The sequence below is a fragment of the Branchiostoma belcheri genome, unplaced genomic scaffold (assembly GCF_001625305.1).
Source record: "Branchiostoma belcheri isolate BF01 breed outbred unplaced genomic scaffold, Haploidv18h27 scaffold9, whole genome shotgun sequence".
Classification (NCBI taxonomy): domain Eukaryota; kingdom Metazoa; phylum Chordata; class Leptocardii; order Amphioxiformes; family Branchiostomatidae; genus Branchiostoma; species Branchiostoma belcheri.
In genome coordinates this window covers 5,359,188-5,372,176 of record NW_017804575.1, presented here as the reverse complement: position 1 = coordinate 5,372,176, position 12,989 = coordinate 5,359,188, and the positions used below count along the sequence as shown (strand labels likewise).

Genomic DNA, 12,989 nt, shown 5'->3' with positions numbered 1-12,989 from the left:
TCATGACTGTAACATGTTTAGAACAGGAGATGCAAAGCCCGGAAGGTCGGCTGCAGTACCAAAAAGCGCCGCTAGGGGGCGCCAAAAGTCAAATCAAGTGGCCCGCGTACTTTTTCAAAAGAGTAATGTCTCAAGAGTATTTGTACCAAGTTTTGGTGCTTGTATCACAATTTGAAAGATTCCTCCAAAATTTGATGTTCTCTGCTCCACTAGTAACTGCATACTAGTATATATTCTCAGGGTGTGGTAGGGAAGATAGGTGAGGTTATGACAGTGTCGTGTGTCGAACTTGTTTTTTTCAGGTATATTCGGGTATATTTATTCAGATATTACGTATATAACAGTTTATGCATATATACGTCAAAGTTGTATCAACTTATGTTTTGTCACTATTTAATTCAAAGACTTGGAATTTATCACTATTTCATATGTAAAAGTCATTATCATAAATTATACTATTATACATCATGGAACGGTGCAATGTACATATTATTTCCTTTGTATTTTGCATGTTTTATCATCATGTTTTTAACACCTGCAATATTCCAAAAGATCTATCGATGTGTGAAAATTGATATATCTGCGATTCTGTTTATGGCAATAACATTATATGAATGATACTACTTTGTAGTGTTTATTGGTCCACACTGACTTGATTTTATGAATAACATGAAATTATTGTCCGTCGAAAATGATGCCCCACAGGCGAAATTTTGCCACAGTCACAAGCAAGCGATGATTTTGCAGTTCCGTGAAATATTTACAATTGTTGTAAGTTCATAGTGATCTAATAAAAAATGATAACTTTGAAACAAAAATCACAATTATCACAATTTGTCCATGTGATATGACTCAGTATCGCTGATACATGTAGTTCTTCCATGAGATTACCCTTATCTGCTTGGAGATATTACGGATAAGTTATATCTTTGAGATCGTATACATGTATCTGCTTGAAGATTACGGATAAGGTCTCCAAGCAGATGTTGTGGTAACTGTTTGTAGTGACAGCCGGGCTTTTCTGACGGCCCCGTACTCCTTGTAAGCAGATGGACAGTTGAATATATTAAAGTAAAATATGTTTTAAAAACTGGATGGTGTCCAGATATATCCTTGAACCTTTGCATTACGTACAATTTATGATCACTGTAAATTGTTTTTTCTGTGTGTGTGGAAGGTTTGCCTGTGTGTGGAAGGTGTTCAGCACCAAGGACAGGTTTGCAAGTGTGTGCAAGGTGTTCAGCACCAAGGACAGGTTTGTGTGTGTGGAAGGTGTTCAGCACCAAGGACAGGTTTGCCTGTGTGTGGAAGGTGTTCAGCACCAAGGACAGGTTTGCCTGTGTGTGGAAGGTGTTCAGCACCAAGGACAGGTTTGCCTGTGTGTGGAAGGTGTTCAGCACCAAGGACAGGTTTGCCAGTGTGTGGAAGGTGTTCAGCACCAAGGACAGGTTTGCCTGTGTGTGGAAGGTGTTCAGCACCAAGGACAGGTTTGCCTGTGTGTAGAAGGTGTTTAGCGCCAAGGACAGGTTTGCCTGTGTGTGGAAGGTGTTCAGCAACAAGGACAGGTTTGCCTGTGTGCGGATCGAAGGTGTTTATTCTACCACGGAATGAAGTCCGCGAAAATAAATGAATATACAGTAATAGGAAAACTGTACAAGAGTGTAATATTTTTTTTCATATTCTGGTCACTTAACAGCTTATTCGTCAAACGTTTATTTGTCGATAACACAAATACTCAAGTACCATGTAGCTGCATTATTATTATTATTTTTTACCTTAGATTGAAATTATCAATCTTCGTTGATGTGAAGTCACCCAAACCGCGATTCCGGTAACTCGCATTCCTCACATCTGGTCCACGTGCCACACATTCCTTTGAAACCGTGTCCGATCTCAATTCGCCTGAGCTACATTTATTGTTGTTTGATGAAAATTAGTTCTCCGTGACAACCAGATAACAATGGTTAAGGCTGGTGCCTTTCAAAATCTTTCAAAATGTTGACCCTAGCCTTCAACCAGATAGCAATGGTTCAGACTGGCACATTTTTTAACCTACCCAAGCTAGAAGAGTTGTGCCTGCCCTACAACCAGATATCAAAGATTCAGTTTGGTGCATTTGTTAATCTAACCCTGCTTACACATTTAGAGCTACAACTTTTTTAAAAACTTAATTTAACATCATTTTTCCCCAACCGGGGGTTAGACGTGCTTGCACCAAGTACAAGTCTTTTTTTAAGCAGGATTTCTACGGCTGGATGCTCTTCCTAACGCCAATCCAAACCCTAGTAGGGCCCAGGATCCCTCTAACTGAGGGGGAAAATGCGTGTAAAGTGCCTTTCCCAAAGGCACAACGTCTGGGTGCATGTCCGGACATGTCTGGGTCCAGCCCTGGGGATTGAACCTGGGTCTTCTTGCTTGACAGTCGAACGCTCTATCCACTACACCACACAGACGCCATTACAACACAACATAACAATGATTGGGTCTAGTACATTTGAAAATCTGCCCAACCTTCAAAGGTTGGATCTTAGGGGTAACAAGGTATCTGTCATTCCCCCTTCCGCTTATGGCTTGTTGTCATCTAATCTTACCATACATCTTGACAGGAACCCCTGGCAGTGTGACTGTAGGATGGTTCCTTTTCGGCTAAATATGACTGAATTTCCATCGTTCAAAAACAAGATAAAATGTGCCCAACCTACCAACTTCCAAGGACAGAAGCTTATAGATGTCAATCCTGAAGAAATGATATGTGAAGAGCCAACCATATGATACTGCCTGTTGATACCCAACCTATCTCTAACCTATCCCTTACCAACTGTCGCTACAGCTGGTACTTCAAACGCAACGCTGACTTAACAACAGATCTTGCAGGCAAAACAAGATCAACACTAACTTCACCCCTTGCAATCACTTCAGACAAACCAGAAAGTAACAGTTCCCACGAATCTACTCCCCAATTCCCCACACCTGTTATCATTGGCTGTGTCTCTGGTCCAGTTGGCATTGTCTTGATTGGTACCATCATTTTCATGTGGAAGATCAGGTGTTATCCTTTTGGGCTAAATTCTAATGTTGTCGGTAGCAACACAAACACAGCAATTTCTGTAAGGCCACACCAAGTAAATTTTATGGATGACGTCCGCGCGCGCATTGATTTTGGCCTGTTCCTAGAAAAAAAACAAGAAATTTCGCTTCCTGTAACTATGACCAAAGAGTCACCACAGTGCTGCAAATCGTCAGATTGACGTGAAACCCATACGTAACGCGAAGAAAGTGTCTATTGACAGGACCATCCTGTCAATAACAGAAAATTTGCACTATTGACAGGACCATCCTGTCAATAACAGAAAATTTTTCACTGTCCACTATTCCACCTGATTTATTGCTGTTTTGATGATGAATAAAAGACTTGCTTGTTAATCTGTGTCACCTCATTCAATTTGTGTCCTAACATTTGTCGTCTCTTAGTATATTTCTAATCTAGGCATCTTGTTTTTTAGGGCCCTTCTTGTTTTTTTTTCGCACTCTCGCATTAGATTTAGGGTCTCCAATTGACGTCATCCCTAAAATTTACTTGGTGTGGCCTAACCACCAGTGGTCAGGATAACCAGTATAAAGATATTGACAGCCATCATGTTTAGACAGGGCAGGGTCAGCCTCAGGCTATTATACAAGCTCTGAGAATTGGAAATCTATTACCTAGCGAAGTGCTAGCTGCCTTGATAAAAAATCCTATGCCCACTCTTTGCAAATTGAAAAAGGTCGCCACTGTAACACACCAGCCAATGAGAGACTGTGTCCCACGTGTCATAAAGGCGTTGAAAACGAATTACATTTTATAATTGATTGCCCAACCTATGATGAAAACTGACGAAAATTGTTACAACATATTACATGTAAGACCAATATACATTTTGTAACACTACCCCATACAAAGACAGAGATATTCTATATGTTACTATCATGCCCTGTCAACATTTCCACTTATGTAGGCCAATTTGTACACAATTCAATGACAAAATGAGAAAATTCCTGACACAATTTATGACTACATTGTATTAATAGAGTTAGATTAGTACAATTAGTGTCTATCTTTTGTTATACATTGTTTATGAAGCAGACCAGATTCCTATTACAGTTAGTAGAACTGTTAGATATTCTCAACACCACCATATGTGTATGTTAACACCACGAACTGGATATTTGCCATATGTTGTACCTGCTACATTTGTACATCTGTTGCGCAATAAAGTTCTTCTTCTTCTTCTATGACAGTACTACACAGGTGTGGGAACACCACCAAAGGCCCCAACATCTACAGAAATGGCCAATGGTTATGATCATAACCAGGCATGGCAGGGTCCATCACATGCCAACACTGAATCATTGGATACTAAGGCCTCACCAATTTAATTTCTTGGATAACGGATTTTTCTAGAAAAGTAATGGAGCGGGCAGGCGAAAAAAAAAAAAACAGGCCTAGGCATCCTATTATGGCCCAAAATGGTACGATAGGAGCCATGAAGTCAACACACCAGGCTGGTTCAAAATTCATTCAATGATTTTGAACTTTTAATGATACCACTGCATTGAAAGATGGAATAACTGTAACAACAAGGATGAAAAGGACTGTTTTCAACTGTTCAGGGCAAAATATGAGCATTTTACAGTTGATTTTGAATTTTCATTTTTATTTGTAAATCAGAAAAAAATGAAGCGGGCAAATCCGTTAACCAGGAAATTAAATTGGTGTGGCCTAAATGTCCATTGTATAAAACTGGGCCTATTGACACAAAGCAAAATTCTCTGTACAAAGTTGTGGGTGAGTATCAGGCCATCACTGAACCCAACACAAACACTACAGCTACTGTAATGGCCAGTGGTGATGTTCATCAGTATGAAGATATTGACAGCCATAATATTAAAACAGGTCAGGGTCAGTCTCAGACCAACACTGAGTCCAACACAAACACTACAGCTACTGTAATGGCCAGTGGTGATGATCACCAGTATGAAGATATTGACAGCCATAATATTAAGACAGGGCAGGGTCAGTCTCAGGCCTACACTGAACCCAACACAACACAACAGTTACTGTAATGGCCAGTGGTGATGATCACCAGTATGAAGATATTGACAGCCATAATATAATATTAAGACAGGGCGGGGTCAGTCTCAGACCAACACTGAATCCAACACAAACACCACGGCTACTGTAATGGCCAGTGGTCATCAGACAGGGCAGGGTCAGTATCAGGCCATCACAGAATCCTTTGATGGTAGAAACTTGTCTTACAGCAAAGAGCCGACTGCCTCACAACTGCAAATACAACTAGAGTCCCACGATCTCATACCTTCGCCAAATGATGTTAATCTTTTTGACTGACAAAGATGATTCCTTCTGATTATGCAAATAAAATCCTCATTTGTATTATTTTTATATTATAATATTGTATTATAATATTGTATTATATAGTTGATCATATTCTCCATCAAAAGACAGCCTTATCTTAGCAAAGAAAGCCATTCTATCATTTCCTCATAAATTATGCAAATGAGGTCCTTATTTGAATAAGTTATGTTTAATGATGTTCACCTTCACTTGGCTTTCAAATACCCCAAGTATGAAATTCCAGGCAGTTAGCATTATGGAATTATAACATTTTCTCATTAATTATGCAAATTAGGTGTTAATTTACATAATCAATATCTGCCTGTGTTTCTCTCGTTCTCAATTACATATCTCACAAGCTTGAAGGTAATGATTATAGCCATGTCCACAGGAAGGCAACTGTTGTAGTGTTGGGCGACCAAATAGCAACAAAGAAAACAAGGGTTCAAAAATCTCAACCTTATTGAAAAATCCAGTTTTCTCCATTTAATACTTGTTATACCTATGATGCCAAATTTCTTGCCAATTATTCAAAATGATTCATGATATGAACAATATATGTTCATTGATGATCTCCTCTACCTAAATCACTTGCTGCAAGTGCGAAATACTATTTCACTAAACAAGTACATCCCTGACATTAAGGACCACTCAAGATGTAATACTTCATATAACTGCAAGGGGACGCTGTTGCATCACCAGAAAGGCAATGAGTTAGGCAACTTTCTCTGTCAGAGGCAATGCGAATGACTATCATGATTCTTTGCATTGCAGTTTTTATGCTAAACGATTTTCCATAGTCACTGTAATACCTGTTCCAAGATTTTATTACAGGCATTGGTCATGATGGTTTACTAAAAAAACAATAAAGCTTAATGGTTGTAAACTTTTAATGCATTGGCAAGTTGTATAGATTTTTAACACATTGTAAATCATACTCTCTTCAGCCTATAAGGGCTGCCATTATATGTTTTTCTTGTCATCTTAGGCCACAGCAAGAAATTTTTATGGATGACATCTACGCGTGCATTAATTTTTGCCTGATTTTGGAAAAAAAAAACAAGAAATTTTGTTGCCTTCTGACAGTGGTCACCATGCCGAAAATGGGCAAAGATATCTGTTGCCATGCCGGAAGGTGGATGGCAGATAACTATAAAGAGAGGAAAGAAGAAAAGGCTCAGATTTAATGTTTTGTTTCTTACTTTGATGCAGTGATACGTGATGCTGGCTGTGTATACATGTATGTGATGTTCTCACTGAATCAAAACCATTTGTACAATGATTGAGTCAAAATTTTAAAATGTAAGAACCTTGTTTTTTTCGGCCCGCCTTGTTTTTTTTTTCGCCCGCTCGCATTAGATTTGGAGTCTGCGGAGGATGTCATCCATAAAATTTACTTGCTGTGGCCTTATGTAAATCAACTATTCATTCATTCATATGCTGGCCATTTTAAGGGTTCATATATTCCTTCATTCAACCCAATTAAGCAGAAATATTACTCAAAATACGAAAAACACAATCATTATTCATACTGGAAAGTTTATTCCAATATTGCCATACAAATATACAAAAGCTGGTAATCAATAATCATTACAATCAACTACATCTGAACACAACAGAAACAAAAAAACAACATTCAGCTTACATACATAATATAAAAACAATTTTCCTTCTATCTGTTCTATCTATACACATCCATCCCCACATTCATAATTTGTGGACTTGTCATATGTGACACTATAAAAACAAATCCTATCTTAGTAATGTTTTATACAATGCTGTACATCTCACGATTCAAAACATACAAATGTACCTTAGTATTTTCTTCACTACATTTTCTAATCGTAAATTACAGAATTCATTGTGAACAACTTCAATGGAGGATACAAAAATATAGATTTTGCCATTTAAGGAAGCATGACTGTGATGTGGAAAGTTTAAAAATCTTGGAAAAGGTGCAGAAATTTGCTTGCGAAGATACAAATGGCACAGGGAATACATGTACGTGGCATCATATATACATTGTATTATCATGATATGATTTAAGACTTTGTATAATAAAAGGAATCACACATCTATTTGTCTACTTGATGCCAATAAATATTCTATTCACTGGATAGAAATATCTGTGTTCACCATTGATTCTTTATTTCTATATTAAAGGATAGCATTTACATTTGCGTGCTATACATGTACCAAGTAGGGCAACAAATTAATGATGATTTGCCTACACATACTCTTCATTGTTGGCCACGCCGTTAACTTTTGTTGTTGTTTCGTCAGAGTTCTGTTCCCTGCTCTGAGCATCGGGAGGCAAAGCAGCAATGTCTGAGAACACCCCCACCAGGTTCTCAAAGTTCGGCCCCCAGTTTAGCAAGTAGTCCCAGCTGAACGTGCCATTTGGAGGGAGAGCGTGCTTCTTCTGTGGGTCGTCGCCCTCTAGCAGCGTACTCAGGGACCCTCCCAACGAACCGTTGTCGCCGTGAGGGAACATTTTGTTAGTTCTCGGGTCAAAGTTGTTTCTGCTTCTCGACGGCTTCTCCCGCTCGTACTCAAACTCGGAGCAGGTGAAGGAATCATCCTGGCTCTCCTCGGTGCTACTCTCAGGGGGTTCTAACAAATCGGGGGGTTCTAGTAGACTCATGATTTTGTCGTTGACTGGCATAGTTCTTTCTGTTATGGATGACGCACCATCCATAGTGCTGGCAACGCTGTGTCTTGGGCGAGCATTGAGCATCTCCACTTCTTCGACTGAGAGCCCGACAGGCGGCCCACTGTCCATCTCAATCTGTTCTATGGGTTGTTTTAACCTACTGCTGGGTCTGCTGCCTCGTCCGTGGGAGCTGGCACAGGGGCTCTTCGCCCGGCGGCGGTTCTTGGAGCCCATGCTGCTGCCGCTGTAGTGGCTGCCATGCTCGGACGGAGGCAGGTGATCCGAACTAGTCCTCATGCCCAGCGGCCTCATGGGCCCTTCTAAATGGCTAGCAGGGCTCTGCCTGGCCAGGTGGTTAGGGCTCTGACGGAGAAGGTGGCTGGCAGGGCTTTGTCGGGCGGAGGTTTGGAAACTGGGACTGTCCCTGTGTGACAGGTGGTTGGGGCTTTTACGAGCGAGGTGGTTGGGACTGTCTCTCATGTGCACCTGGTGGAGAAGACTGCTGGGGCTCTGTCGTGGGTGGTGGTTGTGTCGGTTGGGTACTGGTTGTTTGTACCTCTTTCCTTCGCGGAACGCTTTGTAGTAGGCTTGGTATGTCACGTCGATGTCTGAGGGAGCGATACTGCTGGCGTTTTCCAAGTCGTAGTGCTCAGGAAACGGGTCTCTGTCTTCAGGCAGGCGACTCAATGCTGTTATGCCGTCATCGTTCTCGATGACGACGTCATCATCATCCATGTTGTCGATTGGTACGGAGCCGCGTCCGCGTTCAATGATGTCTGGTGTGGGGTCGCGCATTTTCACCTCCCGCTCGTTGAAGTGCATGGCTTTTTGGTCATACATGGTGTCGTTAGTCATCATTCCGTCACCCAAGTACGGCGTCACAGAATCAATGTCATCGGTGTTGTACGCTCTGTTTTCCTGACCACCATTCGCCATGTGCCCACCATTTTGTTTCGTGGTTTTGGGAACCTGATCTCTCTTCCTCAGCATGCGTCGCCGGTGGTACACGATAAAGGCAATGAGGAGGATGACCGCAACGAGACAGAAGAACACGATAACGATAATCACACCGATGTGTAACCCTGTCGCTGCGCCCTGAGGCAGTTGTTGGAGGCAGTTGTCTCCCCCGTATCCTTCCATGCACTCACAGGTGCGACCTGTGGCCCCCACTCCGACACACACTTGGTTTTTCCCACATGTAAAACCGATGCACGCGATAGCATTTTCACACAGAGTGCCGTTGTAGTTTCCATCGCAGCGACATCTGAATCCGCTGTCATTAGGAATACACGTTCCGTTGTTCTTACACGGAGACGAGGCACAGGCTCCAGGCTCCACACATTCATGCTCCTGCCATTGGTCGATGCAGAGGAGGTTGTTGGGGCAAGGGTTGGGCACACACACGGCAGGGCTGGGGCAGCCTTCGCCAACATTTTCCGACGGAGTTGCGATAACGATGTTGTTAGAGCCAACGAAGGGAAGCAGCTGACCGTTCAACCTCAGTTCGTCAATACAGCCATCAAATCCTGCCAAAAAAAGTACATTTGGTTAAAGCAGAGGCAAAATTTCAACTGTAACAGATGTATAAATGGCTAACAATGTAACTTACAATGTACATCACAGGTCCTCCATTACAAAACTAAGAATCAGTTGTCACAAATTACGAATCAAATCAGGAAGACATAACCGCACTCCTCTAGAACAAAGAACCTGTCAATTCTGCAGTTTAGGCCGAATAGAAGATGAAATACATTTCACCATAGATTGCCCCTTGTATAGTAGAGATAGACTCATATTTTTTAGCCATGTATTAAGTATATTTCCCCACTTTAGTTATTTGACTAGTGAAGAGAAATTTGTATTCCTTTTAACTTTTGATAAACCTACTCTAAGTAATCTCACAGCCGCATATATCCATACAATCACTACCAAGCGAGATGAAGCCGAAAAGAATAGAAATTAGACATTTATTTACACTCTTATATGTTCATATATTTGTAATGTATATGTTTATGTTCATGTTCTGTACCCATGCGACCTGTACTTAGTTCTGTAGAACACAAATGTACAATAAAGGTCTTCATTCATTCATTCATTCATTATGTGTGACACATCCTTTCAACACAGTGCAATCGTATACATGATTGTTGCCTTCACCCTCCATTCACTTGAAAGCATGTGTTTTTCCATTGTCAAGAGAAAGTCACAATCATTCGCTGTCTATAAAGATCCACCTTGATGGCCAATTTTCAAGTGGAAACAAAGAATACTTGACTGTGTACCTGGTAAAGTCTGGCCCTCGATAGTGACAGGTGTGTTGGTTCCACCAACTGACATGGTGGTGACGTCAGAGCTCAGGAAGTCGTGGGTCGTCCCGGTGATTTCTGTGTTCCAGTCTGTCTGCGTCTGCTCTTCATTCTGCAAGAACAGGGAGGTGGAGGTGCTCCTGCGCACCAGGGTGACCGTGTGCCACAGGCCGTTGGTGACCGCCACATCGATCTCCCTGGTCCTGTGTCCTGATCCGGCATTGTACGAGTACACCAGCTTTCCTGCCTTCACCTAGTAAATACAAACAAAAATCGCGCTCATGTCTACTGACCTTAAAAGGGGGATGTGAATCAAATTTTCTACAAAACTCCTACAAAAAATGTTCAGTTACCAGAAAATCATTGACTTTGTATATGCCGTACAACACCAAGTGTTTGGACTCAACTTGGAGCAAAGAAGTGACATAGTGGCTTACACATTAGTAACATTATATGATAATAAAAGTTCTTTTTCACTGATTATTGGGTCAAAAAATCACCATGCTTCATGAATATAGCAGCAGAATTTAATGCAACACAAATGCAAATCATTACACCGCAAACCATTAAGATGCAATCAACTTTGAAATTCAAATGGATAAGATACATTTTATTTTCAGGTCAGGTAGTTTTAGTGTAAGCATACCTCCAGGACAGTGTATCTGACTGAGCCTCCTGCATACAGCAACAGCCCGTTGTTTTCTCGTGTGCGGAACTTGAGAGACAGAGACGTGTCCTGATTGGCTCTCCTCCTGCGGCCTGACACCTGGTTCCCCAGCTGGAGTTCCCGTACGTAGCTCTCCTTGATCTGGAACTCCACAAAACTGTTGCCACCGAAGGAGAAGGGAACACGTCCTGCAAAAAGTAGGGGATCGGTGAGATACAGTGGTGTAACAAGACTTAGTAGTCAGGTGGTTAGCGCCCTCTATCATGATGTACAGAAACTACACTGCAGAAACATGCACACATACATTTGTACATGTACATGGACAGACATACATGTACAGACAAGCTAAAAGCAATGTATGGTTTACATGCTTGGGTGAAGTAAGAGAAACAAAGGTTTGCATTATTAAGAAAAGCTAACTTAAAGGTTTATACAGCTACCTTGGCATATCACTGAAAAAAAGATGAGGGCATTGACACCACAAAAGGTTTACAGAGAAATAGTGTTTCGAAGACATTGGTGCACTCACTTTTGTCACAGTTGTCACCAACATAGATGTCTGAACACTGGCACTGATGACTGGACCATTTGTCTTGGCACGCGGCGCCGTTTTTACATGGATCTGGGGAGCACGTGTTTGCTGCCCGGGGACATCTGTCCGAAATACCGCGGGAAGAGAGGGGTACTGCCAGGTTGAGGGGCACGCCATTTATCGTGACCTCGCGGATGCATCCCACGAAATCATTGGACGAAACCTGCCCAGGTCGCACCAGGATCGCGTCGATCGTCTGCACCCCGCCAAGCATCATGGGAAGGCCGCTCAGGTCCAGGCCGCTGCAGAAAAACAAGGGAAATCGAAGGTCAGACAAGGTCATCCTGAAAATCTTCAAGGCCATTTCCAAGGAGTCTGGGATTTATCTTTGTATAGTAGGGGGATTATTCCTCCCCCTGCCGCACCAACCAGTGGATTATCTTGTCAGGAAGGGTTTATTTGTCCAAGAGGAGGAATGATCTCACCAGGCTGATTAGCAGATGGATTGTACAGTTAGGCAGAAATCAATTAGTTTGACCGAAATGCTTCCAACGTGCCTTGGTTTGGAAACAATACAACTTTAAAAGTTACATAGATAAATCTTGATCATTTTTGTGTAGGAAGGCCAAAGAAACGAGTGACAATTTTGAAAAGAAATGGATCAGAAATGAGGAATACTCTTAAGGTTCATTCTTGGATAAGAAATTGCCACAAATTACAGCAATAAATAATTACAACAAAACCACTGAGGAACAATGAATCATTGGAATGGTTCAATTCACATTATTGCTGTACAATACATGTAGTTCTTACATTAAAAAATTTATTTGCCAATCCAGGATCTGGCCTGTTAGGCTGAGGTCACATTTCCAAACCGGGGCCCGGCTGGGCAGTCTTATGGATCAAAAAGTATGATATAAAAGACATCCAAGCACAAAAAAGGTGAAAATATTAACAATGGGAACTATCTGCTTATATTCATGATATAAATTGTTGATTTTTTGCTATTCCAAACAGCCCGGCCGGGCCCCGGTTTAAAAATGTGACCTCAGCGTTAGGCAAGTGTTCCCCCAAACGTCTAAAGCATGCACAGTTTATATTGTAATCTACTGAGCAGAATTTATGTTCTACTTATTAAAGATTTATAGAGTCAACTTTTTTTTTAAACTAGATGCACAACTGAAACAATTCCTGTACGTCATAACACAAAGCATGCCTATCACATATGACATCAAGTCAGTTTGGAGTGAAATTTGTTATTTGTAATGACAGCAAATTGTGTCAGTTTTCAGTAAACATGTGTGTTTAAGAAGATTATCCTGCTGATATGAGTCAGTGTGAAGTTACGTTTGTTATCTTTAGTCGAACCCAAAATGTCGTCACAAAGCGTGCAACTGTCCGTTTGTAGCAAACATGTACGTTTTTGATGAATATAA

General features: G+C 41.4%; 1 protein-coding gene across 1 annotated transcript in view; it reads right to left on the bottom strand.

Annotated features, from left to right (window-relative positions):
* Window positions 1–6,932: 6,932 nt before the first annotated feature.
* The window catches only part of LOC109487846 (protocadherin Fat 4-like), a 122,511-nt gene continuing 116,454 nt past the window's right edge, over window positions 6,933–12,989 (bottom strand). Inside the window, exons 10-13 of the mRNA XM_019791938.1 lie at window positions 11,551–11,855; window positions 11,001–11,209; window positions 10,331–10,607; window positions 6,933–9,574 (exon numbers count right to left, since the gene is read on the bottom strand). Of these exons, the coding sequence (XP_019647497.1) occupies window positions 7,623–9,574; window positions 10,331–10,607; window positions 11,001–11,209; window positions 11,551–11,855 (2,743 nt within the window). The 3' untranslated portion in view covers window positions 6,933–7,622. The remainder of the gene's footprint in view (window positions 9,575–10,330; window positions 10,608–11,000; window positions 11,210–11,550; window positions 11,856–12,989) is intronic.